At 37.7% G+C, this 24,099-nt stretch overlaps 1 protein-coding gene across 8 annotated transcripts in view; it reads right to left on the reverse strand.

Moving 5' to 3' along the window:
- The window catches only part of SPoCk (secretory pathway calcium atpase), a 75,819-nt gene that overhangs the window by 32,779 nt on the left and 18,941 nt on the right, over positions 1-24,099 (reverse strand). For 6 of the 8 annotated variants that reach the window (XR_011416303.1, XR_011416305.1, XR_011416306.1 and 3 more), the window contains exon 3: positions 22,669-22,701. The exons of 1 other annotated variant lie outside the window; for it this stretch is intronic. Coding sequence is in view for 1 of the 7 variants with exons in the window: in XM_070207809.1 (XP_070063910.1) it covers positions 22,669-22,701 (33 nt within the window). In the remaining 6 variants the exon portion in view is untranslated. Of the gene's footprint in view, positions 1-1,310; positions 1,579-22,668; positions 22,702-24,099 lie in introns of those variants that run through there. One more of the 8 variants, XR_011416308.1, reaches the window with a different exon arrangement.

Consider the following 24,099-nt stretch of genomic DNA (forward strand, 5'->3'; position numbering starts at 1 on the left):
TGGCAATTTCGCCCAAAAACTAACGAACGCCGAACGAACTGTTAAAACAGAGAAAAGTTAAATTTGCTCGCCTGTCATTTTCACAGCCAATTGAACAAGTCACAAAACTTTACCACGACTGCTCAAAGACTGTGCCTTTGTTCCCGTCACACGTTGCGTATACGTAACGTTGCCTTTGCCTTGCTTCTGCACGTCTGTTGTGACTGCCTCTCTGGCATTTACTGCCACAACCAACATATTTTTTTTCATTCTTTTTTTCTGCGCAATTTGCTGCCTTGGGCAACGGCAACGGGTGGCTTAAAAAATTTGATTATTCATGTGTAGCTCTGCTGCTAACTTTTGTGGTGCCTCCATAAGCTGTTGTTGAAATACCCTAGCTGTGGGTATTCCGAGCTACCCATGAAATGTGTGACACGTTGGGCACCTCACAGATACATATATATATTCTTGAAAAGATATGACTCAATTGTTTTACTATGTGATGGTCTATTTGGAGTCTGGAATTCAGACTCAAATATGTGAGTGTGGTCTATTTGAAGTCTGATAGGGTATTGAGGCTCTGATATGTGAGGGTCTGCTTGGAATATTTTGGCTACTTGGAGTCTGTAAGAGTAACTGGGCTCTGATATAGTACAGATAGTATTTCTCTGTAGTCTGCTTGTGTGTGCTTTATGTTGTTTTGTTAATTATTTTTAGTGTGAAATATGCTTTAGGGCGGCTTTATCCTGATTGTTTTGCTTGTTTTCTTTCGGTGTAGGTGTTTACCTGATGTACAACTTATACAGGGTGTTTTTGCTACTTGTTTTCTTACTTACGCGAATTGCTAGCAGCATAAATAGGGATAAGGTGTGGTCATACATACCTGAAATGAAACAAAAATTGCAAGTTATAAGACTAAAGCTTGAATTGAAAAATTACTATGATATACAATTAGGAGGGGAAACCCTCTAAATTGGCCAAGCTTCCAAAAAGCAATGATAAAATATTCCAAATGAGCAACAATTAAGTTAATTGGCTTAACGTGTTGTTATGCAGCACCAAGTCAAACACGAACACAACACGATGAAAATTATGAGTTTGGGCCACAGCAACGATGTCCTTTGTGTAAGCTAGTTATGCTGAATGGGACACACGTGTACTTAATGAGTGCGTTTAATTTATGCTTCGAAATTATGCCAGAGCACGGCGAGGTAAACATTCAACGGTTCAGAGTCGGCGAAAAGACCCTAACAAATAAGTGAAACAAACTTTCTCTCACATCGCAGTTACATTGCAAATTGACTCAAGTTTCAAACACAGAGGAGCCTTACCTCTTTGGGATGTTCTATTGCCCTGTCATCATCGTCCTCGTCTTGGGATTTGGTTGTCTCTAGTGAAACTGTAAGACTTCTGCTGTTATGTTGGGAGACCATAAGACTACTGTTCCTACGATTGCGCAACAAATTTGATGTTCCTGTTCCTGGGATTTCGTCCTGTGGCCGTGGATACAGTGGCTGCAATTCCGTCGCACGGGCTGGCACGGCGGCTGGACTCATACTTGAGTTATGCGAGTTTTCAGAGGGTCGTGTCCTATAGCACAACTTTAAATTGAAGTAAAACACAACGTATCCTAAAGGGGCACAAGCCCAAATCACAGTCTAACGCAGAGTGCGTTGAACTGCATGGCGACTTTGGAAAACGCCCAGTCAAATAACCCCGCCTCACACGCATGCCAGGCACTGATAATGCCCATAAAATGGCCAACATGTCGTCTGCCCATAAATAAGTTGATTAACGCTGGGCGAAGAGCTCGCAGAAACTGGGTTTGGGTGACGGTAATGAAGTTAGCACTACATGGTAAGGCTGTTATAAAATGTGCTTGTGTGACTCACAGCGAGACACACAGAAGGAACAAGAAAATGCCGCAAATTATGTCCGTAATAAAGGAAAATTATGATCAAGGATTGATTTTTATAAATTGCTTCACTTCATTCTCTTCACCAAGAATAATGTTGCCAGATTTAGTTGTCAAATTGATCTAGAGGCCTAACCATGAACAAAGAGCCAAGCCATGGTTCTTTGAGGTTCCACCCGAAACCCCGTTTTGACGTGCACCTTTATCAGATGGGGTAACTTCAGTGAAAGTTTTAGCTTGCTAGCTTTTATCGTATATATTTATATTGATTACCAATCAGTCAGTCAGTCAGTCAGGACAAACAGTTTTGTATATAGCGATAGTATAAGGAATTATACAGATTATTGGAAAAAATACACATTCTTTCTCTAATAAATTCCCCCCAAGTGTAATATTGATAGAGAAAATTTAAGCATACGCTGCTTTTAACTGTAATTAAATTGAACTTAATTGTGCACACTTGGAAATTAATTTCACCCGAGCACACACAGGAGGGTTTAACACAAAAGGTGAAACAGAACCGCAAGCCGGCTCAAAAGATATAGAAACCACTGACTCAAGACGAACGTGCACCACGTAGATTTCTGCGGTGAAAGCAACAAACACGCAAAACCAACATCTACAACAAGAGCAACAATAACCAAACTCCATATGACATGTCCCAAGGCCCATCCCATTGCCAGCAAACCCACTTGATATCAGAACGAAACGAGTCGCAACGAAATATTGAGACAATTACATTGCCACCGAATATTGCGAACATTCGATAGATGGGTCGCACTTAGAGATGTGCCAGTGTCGTGTTTTCTTTTTAATCGTGTTTGAGCAACTATCACGATGAAAAATAAATATTTTTTTGATTTGAAAGCATTAATAAAATATGTTTAACGCTTTGTTGAAAACGTCCCACAACTTCGACAAGAGATTGCAGGAAAACATTGGTCACACTTTTAAAGCATTATAAAAAAGTCGGCCTTTAACTTTGGTCACACATTTAAGAAATTAAAATCAACACCGATTTTTTAGTCGAAATTCATGTCTAAATCTTACCCCAAGATTCGTATATAGACACGGATCAAAATTTACCAGCCCCATAACTCGGCCAAATCTCATCCGATTTTTACGAGGTTGGGTTTTTTGTCCATGGTTTTCCCTCTAGAATAATCTGGCATTAAAATCTCAACACCGATTTTTTAGTCGAAATTCATGTCTAAATCTTACCCCAAGATTCGTATATAGACATGGGTCAAAATTTACCAACCCCATAACTCGGCCAAATCTCATCCGATTTTTACGAGGTTGGGCTTTTTATTCATGGGTTTCCTTCTAGAATAATCTGGCATTAAAATCTCAACACCGATTTTTTAGTCGAAATTCATGTCTAAATCTTACCCCAAGATTCGTATATAGACATGGGTCAAAATTTTTCAACCCCATAACTCGGCCAAAACTCAACCGATTTTTACGAGGTTGGGCTTTTTGTTCATGATTTTCCCTCTAGAATAATCTGGCATTAAAATCTCAACACCGATTTTTTAGTCGAAATTCATGTCTAAATCTTACCCCAAGATTCGTATATAGACATGGGTCAAAATTTACCAACCCCATAACTCGGCCAAATCTCATCCGATTTTTACAAAGTTGGGCTTTTTGTTCATGGTTTTCCCTCTAGAATAATCTGGCATTAAAATCTCAACACCGATTTTTTAGTCGAAATTCATGTCTAAATCTTACCCCAAGATTCGTATATAGACATGGGTCAAAATTTACCAACCCCATAACTCGGCCAAAACTCATCCGATTTTTACGAGGTTGGGCTTTTTGTTCATGGTTTTGCCTCTAGAATAATCTGGCATTAAAATCTCAACACCGATTTTTTAGTCGAAATTCATGTCTAAATCTTACCCCAAGATTCGTATATAGACATGGGTCAAAATTTACCAACCCCATAACTCGGCCAAATCTCATCCGATTTTTACGAGGTTGGGCTTTTTATTCATGGGTTTCCCTCTAGAATAATCTGGCATTAAAATCTCAACACCGATTTTTTAGTCGAAATTCATGTCTAAATCTTACCCCAAGATTCGTATATAGACATGGATCAAAATTTACCAACCCCATAACTCGGCCAAATCTCATCCGATTTTTACGAGGTTGGGCTTTTTGTTCATGGTTTCCCCTCTAGAATAATCTGGCATTAAAATCTCAACACCGAATTTTTAGTCGAAATTCATGTCTAAATCTTACCCCAAGATTCGTATATAGACATGGGTCAAAATTTACCAACCCCATAACTCGGCCAAAACTCAACCGATTTTTACGAGGTTGGGCTTTTTGTTCATGATTTTCCCTCTAGAATAATCTGGCATTAAAATCTCAACACCGATTTTTTAGTCGAAATTCATGTCTAAATCTTACCCCAAGATTCGTATATAGACATGGGTCAAAATTTACCAACCCCATAACTCGGCCAAATCTCATCCGATTTTTACAAAGTTGGGCTTTTTGTTCATGGTTTTCCCTCTAGAATAATCTGGCATTAAAATCTCAACACCGATTTTTTAGTCGAAATTCATGTCTAAATCTTACCCCAAGATTCGTATATAGACATGGGTCAAAATTTACCAACCCCATAACTCGGCCAAAACTCATCCGATTTTTACGAGGTTGGGCTTTTTGTTCATGGTTTTGCCTCTAGAATAATCTGGCATTAAAATCTCAACACCGATTTTTTAGTCGAAATTCATGTCTAAATCTTACCCCAAGATTCGTATATAGACATGGGTCAAAATTTACCAACCCAATAACTCGGCCAAATCTCATCCGATTTTTACAAGGTTGGGCTTTTTGTTCATGGTTTTCCCTCTAGAATAATCTGGCATTAAAATCTCAACACCGATTTTTTAGTCGAAATTCATGTCTAAATCTTACCCCAAGATTCGTAAATAGACATGGGTCAAAATTTACCACCCCCATAACTCGGCCAAAACTCAACCGATTTTTACGAGGTTGGGCTTTTTGTTCATGGTTTTCCCTCTAGAATAATCTGGCATTAAAATCTCAACACCGATTTTTTAGTCGAAATTCATGTCTAAATCTTACCCCAAGATTCGTATATAGACATGGGTCAAAATTTACCAACCCCATAACTCGGCCAAAACTCAACCGATTTTTACGAGGTTGGGCTTTTTGTTCATGGTTTTCCCTCTAGAATAATCTGGCATTAAAATCTCAACACCGATTTTTTAGTCGAAATTCATGTCTAAATCTTATCCCAAGATTCGTAAATAGACATGGGTCAAAATTTACCACCCCCATAACTCGGCCAAAACTCAACCGATTTTTACGAGGTTGGGCTTTTTGTTCATGGTTCTCCCTCTAGAATAATCTGGCATTAAAATCTCAACACCGATTTTTTAGTCGAAATTCATGTCTAAATCTTACCCCAAGATTCGTATATAGACATGGGTCAAAATTTACCAACCCCATAACTCGGCCAAAACTCAACCGATTTTTACGAGGTTGGGCTTTTTGTTCATGGTTTTCCCTCTAGAATAATCTGGCATTAAAATCTCAACACCGATTTTTTAGTCGAAATTCATGTCTAAATCTTACCCCAAGATTCGTATATAGACATGGGTCAAAATTTACCAACTCCATAACTCGGCCAAAACTCAACCGATTTTTACGAGGTTGGGCTTTTTGTTCATGGTTTTCCCTCTAGAATAATCTGGCATTAAAATCTCAACACCGATTTTTTAGTCGAAATTCATGTCTAAATCTTATTCCAAGATTCGTATATAGACATGGGTCAAAATTTATCACCCCCATAACTCGGGCAAAACTCAACCGATTTTTACAAGGTTGGGCTTTTTGTTCATGGTTTTCCCTCTAGAATAATCTGGCATTAAAATCTCAACACCGATTTTTTAGTCGAAATTCATGTCTAAATCTTACCCCAAGATTCGTATATAGACATGGGTCAAAATTTACCAACCCCATAACTCGGCCAAATCTCATCCGATTTTTACAAGGTTGGGCTTTTTGTTCATGGTTTTCCCTCTAGAATAATCTGGCATTAAAATCTCAACACCGATTTTTTAGTCGAAATTCATGTCTAAATCTTATCCCAAGATTCGTAAATAGACATGGGTCAAAATTTACCACCCCCATAACTCGGCCAAAACTCAACCGATTTTTACGAGGTTGGGCTTTTTGTTCATGGTTTTCCCTCTAGAATAATCTGGCATTAAAATCTCAACACCGATTTTTTAGTCGAAATTCATGTCTAAATCTTACCCCAAGATTCGTAAATAGACATGGGTCAAAATTTACCACCCCCATAACTCGGCCAAAACTCAACCGATTTTTACGAGGTTGGGCTTTTTGTTCATGGTTCTCCCTCTAGAATAATCTGGCATTAAAATCTCAACACCGATTTTTTAGTCGAAATTCATGTCTAAATCTTACCGCAAGATTCGTATATAGACATGGGTCAAAATTTACCAACCCCATAACTCGGCCAAAACTCAACCGATTTTTACGAGGTTGGGCTTTTTGTTCATGGTTTTCCCTCTAGAATAATCTGGCATTAAAATCTCAACACCGATTTTTTAGTCGAAATTCATGTCTAAATCTTATTCCAAGATTCGTATATAGACATGGGTCAAAATTTACCAACCCCATAACTCGGCCAAAACTCAACCGATTTTTACAAGGTTGGGCTTTTTGTTCATGGTTTTCCCTCTAGAATAATCTGGCATTAAAATCTCAACACCGATTTTTTAGTCGAAATTCATGTCTAAATCTTACCCCAAGATTCGTATATAGACATGGGTCAAAATTTACCAACCCCATAACTCGGCCAAATCTCATCCGATTTTTACGAGGCTGGGCTTTTTGTCCATGGCTTTCCCGCTAGAATAATCTGGCATTAAAATCTCAACACCGATTTTTTAGTCGAAATTCATGTCTAAATCTTACCCCAAGATTCGTATATAGACATGGGTCAAAATTTACCAACCTCATAACTCGGCCAAATCTCATCCGATTTTTACAAAGTTGGGCTTTTTGTTCATGGTTTTCCCTCTAGAATAATCTGGCATTAAAATCTCAACACCGATTTTTTAGTCGAAATTCATGTCTAAATCTTACCCCAAGATTCGTATATAGACATGGGTCAAAATTTACCAACCCCATAACTCGGCCAAAACTCAACCGATTTTTACGAGGTTGGGCTTTTTGTTCATGGGTTTCCCTCTAGAATAATCTGGCATTAAAATCTCAACACCGATTTTTTAGTCGAAATTCATGTCTAAATCTTACCCCAAGATTCGTATATAGACATGGGTCAAAATTTACCAACCCCATAACTCGGCCAAAACTCAACCGATTTTTACGAGGTTGGACTTTTTGTTCATGGTTTTCCCTCTTGAATAATCTGGCATTAAAATCTCAACACCGATTTTTTAGTCGAAATTCATGTCTAAATCTTACCCCAAGATTCGTATATAGACATGGGTCAAAATTTACCAACCCCATAACTCGGCCAAAACTCATCCGATTTTTACGAGGTTGGGCTTTTTGTTCATGGGTTTCCCTCTAGAATAATCTGGCATTAAAATCTCAACACCGATTTTTTAGTCGAAATTCATGTCTAAATCTTACCCCAAGATTCGTATATAGACATGGGTCAAAATTTACCAACCCCATAACTCGGCCAAAACTCAACCGATTTTTACGAGGTTGGGCTTTTTGTTCATGGTTCTCCCTCTAGAATAATCTGGCATTAAAATCTCAACACCGATTTTTTAGTCGAAATTCATGTCTAAATCTTACCCCAAGATTCGTATATAGACATGGGTCAAAATTTACCAACCCCATAACTCGGCCAAAACTCAACCGATTTTTACGAGGTTGGGCTTTTTGTTCATGGTTTTCCCTCTAGAATAATCTGGCATTAAAATCTCAACACCGATTTTTTAGTCGAAATTCATGTCTAAATCTTATTCCAAGATTCGTATATAAACATGGGTCAAAATTTACCAACCCCATAACTCGGCCAAAACTCAACCGATTTTTACAAGGTTGGGCTTTTTGTTCATGGTTTTCCCTCTAGAATAATCTGGCATTAAAATCTCAACACCGATTTTTTAGTCGAAATTCATGTCTAAATCTTACCCCAAGATTCGTATATAGACATGGGTCAAAATTTACCAACCCCATAACTCGGCCAAATCTCATCCGATTTTTACGAGGCTGGGCTTTTTGTCCATGGCTTTCCCGCTAGAATAATCTGGCATTAAAATCTCAACACCGATTTTTTAGTCGAAATTCATGTCTAAATCTTACCCCAAGATTCGTATATAGACATGGGTCAAAATTTACCAACCTCATAACTCGGCCAAATCTCATCCGATTTTTACAAAGTTGGGCTTTTTGTTCATGGTTTTCCCTCTAGAATAATCTGGCATTAAAATCTCAACACCGATTTTTTAGTCGAAATTCATGTCTAAATCTTACCCCAAGATTCGTATATAGACATGGGTCAAAATTTACCAACCCCATAACTCGGCCAAAACTCAACCGATTTTTACGATGTTGGGCTTTTTGTTCATGGGTTTCCCTCTAGAATAATCTGGCATTAAAATCTCAACACCGATTTTTTAGTCGAAATTCATGTCTAAATCTTACCCCAAGATTCGTATATAGACATGGGTCAAAATTTACCAACCCCATAACTCGGCCAAAACTCAACCGATTTTTACGAGGTTGGGCTTTTTGTTCATGGGTTTCCCTCTAGAATAATCTGGCATTAAAATCTCAACACCGATTTTTTAGTCGAAATTCATGTCTAAATCTTACCCCAAGATTCGTATATAGACATGGGTCAAAATTTACTAACCCCATAACTCGGCCAAATCTCATCCGATTTTTACAAGGTTGGGCTTTTTGTTCATGGTTTTCCCTCTAGAATAATCTGGCATTCAAATCTCAACACCGATTTTTTAGTCGAAATTCATGTCTAAATCTTACCCCAAGATTCGTATATAGACATGGGTCAAAATTTACCAACCCCATAACTCGGCCAAATCTCATCCGATTTTTACAAGGTTGGGCTTTTTGTTCATGGTTTTCCCTCTAGAATAATCTGGCATTAAAATCTCAACACCGATTTTTTAGTCGAAATTCATGTCTAAATCTTATCCCAAGATTCGTAAATAGACATGGGTCAAAATTTACCACCCCCATAACTCGGCCAAAACTCAACCGATTTTTACGAGGTTGGGCTTTTTGTTCATGGTTTTCCCTCTAGAATAATCTGGCATTAAAATCTCAACACCGATTTTTTAGTCGAAATTCATGTCTAAATCTTACCCCAAGATTCGTATATAGACATGGGTCAAAATTTACCAACCCCATAACTCGGCCAAAACTCAACCGATTTTTACGAGGTTGGGCTTTTTGTTCATGGGTTTCCCTCTAGAATAATCTGGCATTAAAATCTCAACACCGATTTTTTAGTCGAAATTCATGTCTAAATCTTATTCCAAGATTCGTATATAGACATGGGTCAAAATTTACCAACCCCATAACTCGGCCAAAACTCAACCGATTTTTACAAGGTTGGGCTTTTTGTTCATGGTTTTCCCTCTAGAATAATCTGGCATTAAAATCTCAACACCGATTTTTTAGTCGAAATTCATGTCTAAATCTTACCCCAAGATTCGTATATAGACATGGGTCAAAATTTACCAACCCCATAACTCGGCCAAATCTCATCCGATTTTTACGAGGCTGGGCTTTTTGTCCATGGCTTTCCCGCTAGAATAATCTGGCATTAAAATCTCAACACCGATTTTTTAGTCGAAATTCATGTCTAAATCTTACCCCAAGATTCGTATATAGACATGGGTCAAAATTTACCAACCTCATAACTCGGCCAAATCTCATCCGATTTTTACAAAGTTGGGCTTTTTGTTCATGGTTTTCCCTCTAGAATAATCTGGCATTAAAATCTCAACACCGATTTTTTAGTCGAAATTCATGTCTAAATCTTACCCCAAGATTCGTATATAGACATGGGTCAAAATTTACCAACCCCATAACTCGGCCAAAACTCAACCGATTTTTACGAGGTTGGGCTTTTTGTTCATGGGTTTCCCTCTAGAATAATCTGGCATTAAAATCTCAACACCGATTTTTTAGTCGAAATTCATGTCTAAATCTTACCCCAAGATTCGTATATAGACATGGGTCAAAATTTACCAACCCCATAACTCGGCCAAAACTCAACCGATTTTTACGAGGTTGGACTTTTTGTTCATGGTTTTCCCTCTTGAATAATCTGGCATTAAAATCTCAACACCGATTTTTTAGTCGAAATTCATGTCTAAATCTTACCCCAAGATTCGTATATAGACATGGGTCAAAATTTACCAACCCCATAACTCGGCCAAAACTCATCCGATTTTTACGAGGTTGGGCTTTTTGTTCATGGGGTTCCCTCTAGAATAATCTGGCATTAAAATCTCAACACCGATTTTTTAGTCGAAATTCATGTCTAAATCTTACCCCAAGATTCGTATATAGACATGGGTCAAAATTTACCAACCCCATAACTCGGCCAAAACTCAACCGATTTTTACGAGGTTGGGCTTTTTGTTCATGGTTCTCCCTCTAGAATAATCTGGCATTAAAATCTCAACACCGATTTTTTAGTCGAAATTCATGTCTAAATCTTACCCCAAGATTCGTATATAGACATGGGTCAAAATTTACCAACCCCATAACTCGGCCAAAACTCAACCGATTTTTACGAGGTTGGGCTTTTTGTTCATGGTTTTCCCTCTAGAATAATCTGGCATTAAAATCTCAACACCGATTTTTTAGTCGAAATTCATGTCTAAATCTTATTCCAAGATTCGTATATAGACATGGGTCAAAATTTACCAACCCCATAACTCGGCCAAAACTCAACCGATTTTTACAAGGTTGGGCTTTTTGTTCATGGTTTTCCCTCTAGAATAATCTGGCATTAAAATCTCAACACCGATTTTTTAGTCGAAATTCATGTCTAAATCTTACCCCAAGATTCGTATATAGACATGGGTCAAAATTTACCAACCCCATAACTCGGCCAAATCTCATCCGATTTTTACGAGGCTGGGCTTTTTGTCCATGGCTTTCCCGCTAGAATAATCTGGCATTAAAATCTCAACACCGATTTTTTAGTCGAAATTCATGTCTAAATCTTACCCCAAGATTCGTATATAGACATGGGTCAAAATTTACCAACCCCATAACTCGGCCAAAACTCATCCGATTTTTACGAGGTTGGGCTTTTTGTTCATGGTTTTGCCTCTAGAATAATCTGGCATTAAAATCTCAACACCGATTTTTTAGTCGAAATTCATGTCTAAATCTTACCCCAAGATTCGTATATAGACATGGGTCAAAATTTACCAACCCCATAACTCGGCCAAAACTCAACCGATTTTTACGAGGTTGGACTTTTTGTTCATGGTTTTCCCTCTTGAATAATCTGGCATTAAAATCTCAACACCGATTTTTTAGTCGAAATTCATGTCTAAATCTTACCCCAAGATTCGTATATAGACATGGGTCAAAATTTACCAACCTCATAACTCGGCCAAAACTCATCCGATTTTTACGAGGTTGGGCTTTTTGTTCATGGGTTTCCCTCTAGAATAATCTGGCATTAAAATCTCAACACCGATTTTTTAGTCGAAATTCATGTCTAAATCTTACCCCAAGATTCGTATATAGACATGGGTCAAAATTTACCAACCCCATAACTCGGCCAAATCTCATCCGATTTTTACAAGGTTGGGCTTTTTGTTCATGGTTTTCCCTCTAGAATAATCTGGCATTCAAATCTCAACACCGATTTTTTAGTCGAAATTCATGTCTAAATCTTACCCCAAGATTCGTATATAGACATGGGTCAAAATTTACCAACCCCATAACTCGGCCAAATCTCATCCGATTTTTACAAGGTTGGGCTTTTTGTTCATGGTTTTCCCTCTAGAATAATCTGGCATTAAAATCTCAACACCGATTTTTTAGTCGAAATTCATGTCTAAATCTTATCCCAAGATTCGTAAATAGACATGGGTCAAAATTTACCACCCCCATAACTCGGCCAAAACTCAACCGATTTTTACGAGGTTGGGCTTTTTGTTCATGGTTTTCCCGCTAGAATAATCTGGCATTAAAATCTCAACACCGATTTTTTAGTCGAAATTCATGTCTAAATCTTACCCCAAGATTCGTATATAGACATGGGTCAAAATTTACCAACCCCATAACTCGGCCAAAACTCAACCGATTTTTACGAGGTTGGGCTTTTTGTTCATGGGTTTCCCTCTAGAATAATCTGGCATTAAAATCTCAACACCGATTTTTTAGTCGAAATTCATGTCTAAATCTTATTCCAAGATTCGTATATAGACATGGGTCAAAATTTACCAACCCCATAACTCGGCCAAAACTCAACCGATTTTTACAAGGTTGGGCTTTTTGTTCATGGTTTTCCCTCTAGAATAATCTGGCATTAAAATCTCAACACCGATTTTTTAGTCGAAATTCATGTCTAAATCTTACCCCAAGATTCGTATATAGACATGGGTCAAAATTTACCAACCCCATAACTCGGCCAAATCTCATCCGATTTTTACGAGGCTGGGCTTTTTGTCCATGGCTTTCCCGCTAGAATAATCTGGCATTAAAATCTCAACACCGATTTTTTAGTCGAAATTCATGTCTAAATCTTACCCCAAGATTCGTATATAGACATGGGTCAAAATTTACCAACCTCATAACTCGGCCAAATCTCATCCGATTTTTACAAAGTTGGGCTTTTTGTTCATGGTTTTCCCTCTAGAATAATCTGGCATTAAAATCTCAACACCGATTTTTTAGTCGAAATTCATGTCTAAATCTTACCCCAAGATTCGTATATAGACATGGGTCAAAATTTACCAACCCCATAACTCGGCCAAAACTCAACCGATTTTTACGAGGTTGGGCTTTTTGTTCATGGGTTTCCCTCTAGAATAATCTGGCATTAAAATCTCAACACCGATTTTTTAGTCGAAATTCATGTCTAAATCTTACCCCAAGATTCGTATATAGACATGGGTCAAAATTTACCAACCCCATAACTCGGCCAAAACTCAACCGATTTTTACGAGGTTGGACTTTTTGTTCATGGTTTTCCCTCTTGAATAATCTGGCATTAAAATCTCAACACCGATTTTTTAGTCGAAATTCATGTCTAAATCTTACCCCAAGATTCGTATATAGACATGGGTCAAAATTTACCAACCCCATAACTCGGCCAAAACTCATCCGATTTTTACGAGGTTGGGCTTTTTGTTCATGGGGTTCCCTCTAGAATAATCTGGCATTAAAATCTCAACACCGATTTTTTAGTCGAAATTCATGTCTAAATCTTACCCCAAGATTCGTATATAGACATGGGTCAAAATTTACCAACCCCATAACTCGGCCAAAACTCAACCGATTTTTACGAGGTTGGGCTTTTTGTTCATGGTTCTCCCTCTAGAATAATCTGGCATTAAAATCTCAACACCGATTTTTTAGTCGAAATTCATGTCTAAATCTTACCCCAAGATTCGTATATAGACATGGGTCAAAATTTACCAACCCCATAACTCGGCCAAAACTCAACCGATTTTTACGAGGTTGGGCTTTTTGTTCATGGTTTTCCCTCTAGAATAATCTGGCATTAAAATCTCAACACCGATTTTTTAGTCGAAATTCATGTCTAAATCTTATTCCAAGATTCGTATATAGACATGGGTCAAAATTTACCAACCCCATAACTCGGCCAAAACTCAACCGATTTTTACAAGGTTGGGCTTTTTGTTCATGGTTTTCCCTCTAGAATAATCTGGCATTAAAATCTCAACACCGATTTTTTAGTCGAAATTCATGTCTAAATCTTACCCCAAGATTCGTATATAGACATGGGTCAAAATTTACCAACCCCATAACTCGGCCAAATCTCATCCGATTTTTACGAGGCTGGGCTTTTTGTCCATGGCTTTCCCGCTAGAATAATCTGGCATTAAAATCTCAACACCGATTTTTTAGTCGAAATTCATGTCTAAATCTTACCCCAAGATTCGTATATAGACATGGGTCAAAATTTACCAACCTCATAACTCGGCCAAATCTCATCCGATTTTTACAAAGTTGGGCTTTTTGTTCATGGTTTTCCCTCTAGAATAATCTGGCATTAAAATCTCAACACCGATTTTTTAGTCGAAATTCATGTCTAAATCTTACCCCAAGATTCGTATATAGACATGGGTCAAAATTTACCAACCCCATAACTCGGCCAAAACTCAACCGATTTTTACGAGGTTGGGCTTTTTGTTCATGGGTTTCCCTCTAGAATAATCTGGCATTAAAATCTCAACACCGATTTTTTAGTCGAAATTCATGTCTAAATCTTACCCCAAGATTCGTATATAGACATGGGTCAAAATTTACCAACCCCATAACTCGGCCAAAACTCAACCGATTTTTACGAGGTTGGACTTTTTGTTCATGGTTTTCCCTCTTGAATAATCTGGCATTAAAATCTCAACACCGATTTTTTAGTCGAAATTCATGTCTAAATCTTACCCCAAGATTCGTATATAGACATGGGTCAAAATTTACCAACCCCATAACTCGGCCAAAACTCATCCGATTTTTACGAGGTTGGGCTTTTTGTTCATGGGTTTCCCTCTAGAATAATCTGGCATTAAAATCTCAACACCGATTTTTTAGTCGAAATTCATGTCTAAATCTTACCCCAAGATTCGTATATAGACATGGGTCAAAATTTACCAACCCCATAACTCGGCCAAATCTCATCCGATTTTTACAAGGTTGGGCTTTTTGTTCATGGTTTTCCCTCTAGAATAATCTGGCATTCAAATCTCAACACCGATTTTTTAGTCGAAATTCATGTCTAAATCTTACCCCAAGATTCGTATATAGACATGGGTCAAAATTTACCAACCCCATAACTCGGCCAAATCTCATCCGATTTTTACAAGGTTGGGCTTTTTGTTCATGGTTTTCCCTCTAGAATAATCTGGCATTAAAATCTCAACACCGATTTTTTAGTCGAAATTCATGTCTAAATCTTATCCCAAGATTCGTAAATAGACATGGGTCAAAATTTACCACCCCCATAACTCGGCCAAAACTCAACCGATTTTTACGAGGTTGGGCTTTTTGTTCATGGTTTTCCCTCTAGAATAATCTGGCATTAAAATCTCAACACCGATTTTTTAGTCGAAATTCATGTCTAAATCTTACCCCAAGATTCGTATATAGACATGGGTCAAAATTTACCAACCCCATAACTCGGCCAAAACTCAACCGATTTTTACGAGGTTGGGCTTTTTGTTCATGGGTTTCCCTCTAGAATAATCTGGCATTAAAATCTCAACACCGATTTTTTAGTCGAAATTCATGTCTAAATCTTACCCCAAGATTCGTATATAGACATGGGTCAAAATTTACCAACCCCATAACTCGGCCAAAACTCAACCGCTTTTTACGAGGTTGGACTTTTTGTTCATGGTTTTCCCTCTTGAATAATCTGGCATTAAAATCTCAACACCGATTTTTTAGTCGAAATTCATGTCTAAATCTTACCCTAAGATTCGTATATAGACATGGGTCAAAATTTACCAACCCCATAACTCGGCCAAATCTCATCCGATTTTTACAAGGTTGGGCTTTTTGTTCATGGTTTTCCCTCTAGAATAATCTGGCATTAAAATCTCAACACCGATTTTTTAGTCGAAATTCATGTCTAAATCTTATCCCAAGATTCGTAAATAGACATGGGTCAAAATTTACCACCCCCATAACTCGGCCAAAACTCAACCGATTTTTACGAGGTTGGGCTTTTTGTTCATGGTTTTCCCTCTAGAATAATCTGGCATTAAAATCTCAACACCGATTTTTTAGTCGAAATTCATGTCTAAATCTTACCCCAAGATTCGTATATAGACATGGGTCAAAATTTACCAACCCCATAACTCGGCCAAAACTCAACCGATTTTTACGAGGTTGGGCTTTTTGTTCATGGGTTTCCCTCTAGAATAATCTGGCATTAAAATCTCAACACCGATTTTTTAGTCGAAATTCATGTCTAAATCTTACCCCAAGATTCGTATATAGACATGGGTCAAAATTTACCAACCCCATAACTCGGCCAAAACTCAACCGATTTTTACGAGGTTGGACTTTTTGTTCATGGTTTTCCCTCTTGAATAATCTGGCATTAAAATCTCAACACCGATTTTTTAGTCGAAATTCATGTCTAAATCTTACCCCAAGATTCGTATATAGACATGGGTCAAAATTTACCAACCCCATAACTCGGCCAAAACTCATCCGATTTTTACGAGGTTGGGCTTTTTGTTCATGGGTTTCCCTCTAGAATAATCTGGCATTAAAATCTCAACACCGATTTTTTAGTCGAAATTCATGTCTAAATCTTACCCCAAGATTCGTATATAGACATGGGTCAAAATTTACCAACCCCATAACTCGGCCAAATCTCATCCGATTTTACAAGGTTGGGCTTTTTGTTCATGGTTTTCCCTCTAGAATAATCTGGCATTCAAATCTCAACACCGATTTTTTAGTCGAAATTCATGTCTAAATCTTACCCCAAGATTCGTATATAGACATGGGTCAAAATTTACCAACCCCATAACTTGGCCAAATCTCATCCGATTTTTACAAGGTTGGGCTTTTTGTTCATGGTTTTCCCTCTAGAATAATCTGGCATTAAAATCTCAACACCGATTTTTTAGTCGAAATTCATGTCTAAATCTTATCCCAAGATTCGTAAATAGACATGGGTCAAAATTTACCACCCCCGATTTTTACGAGGTTGGGCTTTTTGTTCATGGTTTTCCCTCTAGAATAATCCGGCATTAAAATCTCAACACCGATTTTTTAGTCGAAATTCATGTCTAAATCTTACCCCAAGATTCGTATATAGACATGGGTCAAAATTTACCAACCCCATAACTCGGCCAAAACTCAACCGATTTTTACGAGGTTGGGCTTTTTGTTCATGGTTTTCCCTCTAGAATAATCTGGCATTAAAATCTCAACACCGATTTTTTAGTCGAAATTCATGTCTAAATATTATCCCAAGATTCGTTAATAGACATGGGTCAAAATTTACCACCCCCATAACTCGGCCAAAACTCAACCGATTTTTACAAGGTTGGGCTTTTTGTTCATGGTTTTCCCTCTAGAATAATCTGGCATTAAAATCTCAACACCGATTTTTTAGTCGAAATTCATGTCTAAATCTTACCCCAAGATTCGTATATAGACATGGGTCAAAATTTACCAACCCCATAACTCGGCCAAATCTCATCCGATTTTTACGAGGCTGGGCTTTTTGTCCATGGTTTTCCCGCTAGAATAATCTGGCATTAAAATCTCAACACCGATTTTTTAGTCGAAATTCATGTCTAAATCTTACCCCAAGATTCGTATATAGACATGGGTCAAAATTTACCAACCCCATAACTCGGCCAAATCTCATCCGATTTTTACAAGGTTGGGCTTTTTGTTCATGGTTTTCCCTCTAGAATAATCTGGCATTCAAATCTCAACACCGATTTTTTAGTCGAAATTCATGTCTAAATCTTACCCCAAGATTCGTATATAGACATGGGTCAAAATTTACCAACCCCATAACTCGGCAAAATCTCATCCGATTTTTACAAGGTTGGGCTTTTTGTTCATGGTTTTCCCTCTAGAATAATCGAAATTCATGTCTAAATCTTATCCCAAGATTCGTAAATAGACATGGGTCAAAATTTACCACCCCCATAACTCGGCCAAAACTCAACCGATTTTTACGAGGTTGGGCTTTTTGTTCATGGTTTTCCCTCTAGAATAATCTGGCATTAAAATCTCAACACCGATTTTTTAGTCGAAATTCATGTCTAAATCTTACCCCAAGATTCGTATATAGACATGGGTCAAAATTTACCAACCCCATAACTCGGCCAAAACTCAACCGATTTTTACGAGGTTGGGCTTTTTGTTCATGGGTTTCCCTCTAGAATAATCTGGCATTAAAATCTCAACACCGATTTTTTAGTCGAAATTCATGTCTAAATCTTACCCCAAGATTCGTATATAGACATGGGTCAAAATTTACCAACCCCATAACTCGGCCAAAACTCAACCGATTTTTACGAGGTTGGGCTTTTTGTTCATGGTTTTCCCTCTAGAATAATCTGGCATTAAAATCTCAACACCGATTTTTTAGTCGAAATTCATGTCTAAATCTTACCCCAAGATTCGAATATAGACATGGGTCAAAATTTACCAACCTCATAACTCGGCCAAATCTCATCCGATTTTTACGAGGTTGGGCTTTTTGTTCATGGTTTTCCCTCTAGAATAATCTGGCATTAAAATCTCAACACCGATTTTTTAGTCGAAATTCATGTCTAAATCTTATCCCAAGATTCGAATATAAACATGGGTCAAAATTTACCAACCTCATAACTCGGCCAAATCTCATCCGATTTTTACGAGGTTGGGCTTTTTGTTCATGGTTTTCCCTCTAGAATAATCTGGCATAAAATCTCAACACCGATTTTTTAGTCGCGCCCCTTATTATTCTTTAACTTTGGAAACTCAAAAAGTTCGTCGTATTCAAAATAGCACAACATGCACGATACACGATTGTAATTTAATAATGATTAACTTAATTACTCGCTTTGGTCACACTCTACACTCTTCCACAGCAAAATATCCCGCAGAAGCTTCGACTACGTGTCTTGTTCGAAAAAAAATGGAAACACGTGCACATCTCTTAGACAAAATGGCAGGCAGGTGAGGTCGGGTAATAGCCAACGCAGTTGCAGTTAGTTTTGGGCGTCAACCACAACGCTCATACGCCACGTTGTCTCCCCCCTTGCCTCACACAGTTTGACAGTCGTCGCAGTTGGCGTTACATAAGTTATTTATTGGAATTTGAGTGTCATTGAGTACCAAGAGCTTCTAGGCATTGGGTAGGTGAAATCTACCGCTCCACTAGTTGCGAGTGCAAACCGCATTGCATTGAGCTTTGCGCCAGAGGGAAAGAGAGAGAGAGAGAGAGAGGGAGAGAGAGAGCGAGTGTGGGGCGCATAAAATATGACCCCGAGCTTAAGTGACAAACAATATGGGAGAGTGCAGATGGCAAATAGTGATATGTACGGAATTAAGGGGTGGGCTTTATTTACGGTTTGTTTGGTTAAAGTGAGGGTTCATAAATAACATATACGAACTGATTTGCCCCATAAGCTGAGTAAATAATGCCGATATTAACAAGGCAGCATGTAATACAAATAGTCTATTTAATAATGTGCATAAAACACCAAAATAAATAAATGGGTTTCACTCAGAAGCTTGGATATGATTCTTTTTTAATTTAAAGATATTAAGGATTTCACTTGTTTTAATTTCAAAGATATAAAATGATATAAATGTACGCAAAAAAATATATATATATGAACGCCTTAGAGTATGCAGCGAATTTGATGTGCAAAAACTCTGTGGTAAAGTATCTGCCCCAAGTTCTAAGGTAACGCCCGTTTCTCAGCTGCAACTAATTGTAATTGCAATGTAATGCAATAAACTGAGAAATGTATAACTTAAATTGCATTCGAGTGTGCGGAAGGTGTTCGCCCTATCTAAACATCAACTGGCTGCTGTCCAGAGATACCAGCTGCAGAAGCAACAGTCTGGGGCGAGTTTATGAAAATAACTGATGCCAGTATCTGCATAACTGTCAGAAGCAACACACACACACACATGCACACACACACATAGTGTGGCAAACAGACACGAACACCTTCACATAGTTGTCGGAAAATTCCACTTTTAACTTGCAGTTTTTGCAATTTTCACATGCATTAGACAGAGACTCGCCATGTCTATGAGGCAGGGTGAGAGGCAGTTGCCCCTAAGGCGCAGCGGGACGGTAAGGTTGGGGTGCAACATAAGCTCTGCTAATGTCTGTCAGCGGCATACCACACGCAGTCTGGAAACAGATACAAATTTGGTTAGCATCCAGGCAGGCAGTCTGGCAGGGGGTCTTCAACCAGTCCAGGAATCCGCATCGTGTGGGCGAACTTTGCATAATATTTGGCTACATTTTTGCCAGCAGAAGTTGCCAGAATAGCAAACAGTCTTGTGTATATACAGATACATATATACATTTATATAGTGACATATCCATAGTCGCACCCACCCTTTAACATATCTTAGCACATAAGCATAAGCACAATTATAAACATTTCTAATATTGTAAACAAAGAGCCTGGTGATAACATCGACATTGGTCAAGATCAAACTGTCCCCCTTTGGTAGACATAAACAATTCACCCTAAATATCACGCCACTGTCAATGTTCCCATCAGAGTACTATCCCACGCATAATTGCTGACGCAGCTCAAACTTCACTCAATTTTGACTCAAACTCTCTCAAAGCGAAGTTTGCTAAGCGACCGCAACAGTTAGATAAATCAGTTCATATTCGGGAAGCAAATCTGAATGTACTCAACAAAAGTAGCCGTTAAGTGAAAATAATAAATTGAAATATATTTTTTTATAGTAACCTAACGTGTAAAACTTAATTGGCGCAGCCGGTAGGATACGTCGGGAAAAATTAAAGATCGCTAAAGGATAATTAATTCCCAGATCTAACGCACAATCGCGACCGAAAGTGTTGTCGGAGTGTAATAAAAATTTTCTCGAATACGTATCCGCACAAGAACCTTCGGGTCATTAGTAGCTTAATAATATTGACCCTTTGGGCAATAAAGCTACTACAGTTAATAACGACTGGCTTTGCATATCGTTTGATCCCTGCAATACGTTATTACTGAGTCTTTTTAAGACACACACACAAAAAAAAAAAAAAACATTTAACCAATAATCCATCACAAACTTTAACCTAAAATAAAAGTGCAAAATCAAAGAACAATAAAGTTCAAACCTACAAACTCAAAACTATTCAAAAAAAAGTGTATTACACCAAGATGACAATGGAATTATCAGAACAACACCTCAACCAGGCCCTTTCACAACTTAGACAGGTGCCAAGCTTTGACGGATCAACGGATCAACTAAACGCCTTCATTAAAAGGATAGATTACATCCTACACCTGTATCCAACCCGAGATGTTAGACAACATAGCATCTTATACGGAGCCATCGAATTGCAAGTCACAGGAGATGCTCAGAGAATATCACAAAGGACAGCAGCCAACACTTGGCAGGAGCTGAGAAACGCATTGATTGAAGAATACAAAGTGCAGACACCATTTGAAGAACTCCTTCGACGCTTATACAACACGAATTACCAAGGAAACGTCCGTAAGTTCATCGAGGAGCTCGAGAATAAATCTTTTGTTATATTAAATAAGTTAGCACTAGAAAATATACCTAGCAATACAACCCTTTATACAAATGCTATGAATAACACAATCAAAGATGTTATTACAAAAAAATTACCAGATAGGCTTTTCATGATGTTAGCCAGACACGACATTACGTCGACACAAAAACTAAAGCAAGTAGCTCAAAGAGAGGGATTATATGAAAATAGCGTTACTGAAAAACCTAAAAATAATAATGTTCAGGGAAATCCAAATAACAATCGTAGGAACATGGGAAATTATCAGCAAAATGCTAACCCAACCACCATTTCAAGTGGCTATTCCAACACGAATCAGAGTTATCACGCACAAAATAAACAGCATAATAAGTCCGAAGACAATCAGAAAGCTCACCACGAGTTCCAACAGAAATTAAGTCAAGGTAGATACCAAAATCCCTTAAACTACCAAAATCAGTCCCATTCACGCTTGAATGCACCAAACCCTCCGACTAAACGTCAAAGAGATAGTAACAGTGGGCAGATGAAAATGGATACATCCGAAAATTTTCATCAGCAAGCCTCGGAACAAACAGAAGAAATCCATTCATAAAATTGATTATGAATGACGAAGTTCTAAAATGTGTCATCGACACAGGTTCAACCATAAATCTAATGAAAACAAACCGCTTAAATTTTCCAGTTTACAACGAAACATTAAAGGTTCACACCATAAATGGTGTTATTGAATTAAAACAAAGTATACGATTAGGAGCAAGCAAAATTTGTCCGAGCAAACAAAAATTCTATATTCACGACTTCTCAGAGCATTATGATGTTCTGATTGGGAGAGAATACCTTGAGGCATGTCAAGCAAAAATAGACTATGCACAAGGATCCGTAACCTTAGGAGAATTTAACTTTTGTTTTAGATATAATGACGAAGAGGTCGAAGAGGACATGACCGCACAAGAGTGCCTTGATCCACCCTCAACAGAGGACAGACCATTTAACTTCGCTATTAATAATGAATTAATAGAAAACAATGAGTTTAGGCTAGAGCACCTAAACTCAGAAGAAAAAGAAAAAATAAAAAAAGTTTTACATGAATTTCGTGATATCCAGTACCATGAAGGTGACAATTTGACTTTCACTAGTACAATTAAACACAAAATTCTAACGAAACATGAGGACCCAATTTACAAGCGTCCATACAAATATCCTCAAATATACGATGAGGAAGTAAATAAACAAATAAGCGATATGATAAAACAAAATATCATACGTAAATCCAAATCCCCTTACTGCTCACCAGTAATAATCGTTCCAAAGAAAAACGATGCATCTGGAAAGCAAAAATTCCGGTTAGTCATAGATTACCGCAATCTCAATGAACTAACTATTAATGATAAATACCCTATCCCGATCATGGATGAAATATTAGACAAACTTGGAAAATGTCAATATTTCACAACCATTGATCTAGCCAAAGGCTTCCACCAAATCCAAATGGATCCTGGTTCAATACCCAAGACCGCATTTTCGACTAAACATGGCCATTACGAGTACACTCGCATGCCATTTGGTCTTAAGAATGCACCTGCAACGTTCCAACGTTGTATGAACAATCTCTTAGAAGATTTAATTTTTAAAGATTGTCTGGTCTACTTAGACGACATTATTATTTTTTCCACTTCATTGGAGGAACACATTTTGTCGCTACAAAAGGTATTTAAGAAGCTTAGAGAAGCTAACTTAAAACTACAGTTGGATAAATGCGAGTTTATGAGAAAAGAAACTGAATTTCTCGGTCACATCATCACAACTGAGGGTATAAAACCAAATCCCAACAAGATACAAGCAATTGTCAAATTCCCAATTCCAAAAACCCCAAAAGAAATAAAATCATTTCTAGGATTATGTGGTTTCTATAGGAAATTTATACCAAATTTCGCTAATATAGTAAAACCATTAACACTTAAATTAAAAAAAGGAGCAAAAATCAATATAAAAGACAGAGACTACGAACTAGCGTTTGAAAAGCTAAAAGTACTCATAACATCCGACCCAATTTTAATATACCCTAACTTCGAAAAACCATTTTCATTAACTACAGACGCGAGTAATATGGCAATAGGGGCCGTCCTTTCGCAAGAGCATAAGCCTATATGCTATGCAAGTAGAACTCTCAACGAGCATGAGTTAAATTATTCAACGATTGAAAAAGAATTATTAGCAATCGTTTGGGCCACTAAATACTTTAGGTCCTATCTCTTTGGTCGACAATTTCAAATCCTTAGTGATCACAGACCACTCGTCTGGTTAAATAATATGAAAGAACCTAACATGAAATTACAAAGGTGGAAGATCAAGCTAAATGAGTTTGATTTCCAAATTAAATACGTCCCAGGAAAAGAAAATTATGTGGCAGATGCTCTGTCCAGAATTCAATTAAACGAAAACTTCTTAGGCGAAGATACAATTAGCACAAGAGCAACAATACATAGTGCTCAAGAAGACAACAGTAACCATTTACAAATCACAGAAAGACCACTTAATTATTATAATCGACAAATAGAATTTGAAAAAGGAACCGAGAACGAAACAAAAGTTACGAATTACTTTCACAAAACCAACATAAAAATTACGTACAAAGACATGACTAATACGCATGCCAAAGAATTAATAAAAGAATACTTATGCACAAAGAAAAGTGTGCTATACTTCCACAACGAAGCAGATT

This window comes from Drosophila virilis, chromosome 3, assembly GCF_030788295.1.
Source record: "Drosophila virilis strain 15010-1051.87 chromosome 3, Dvir_AGI_RSII-ME, whole genome shotgun sequence".
NCBI lineage: Eukaryota > Metazoa > Arthropoda > Insecta > Diptera > Drosophilidae > Drosophila > Drosophila virilis.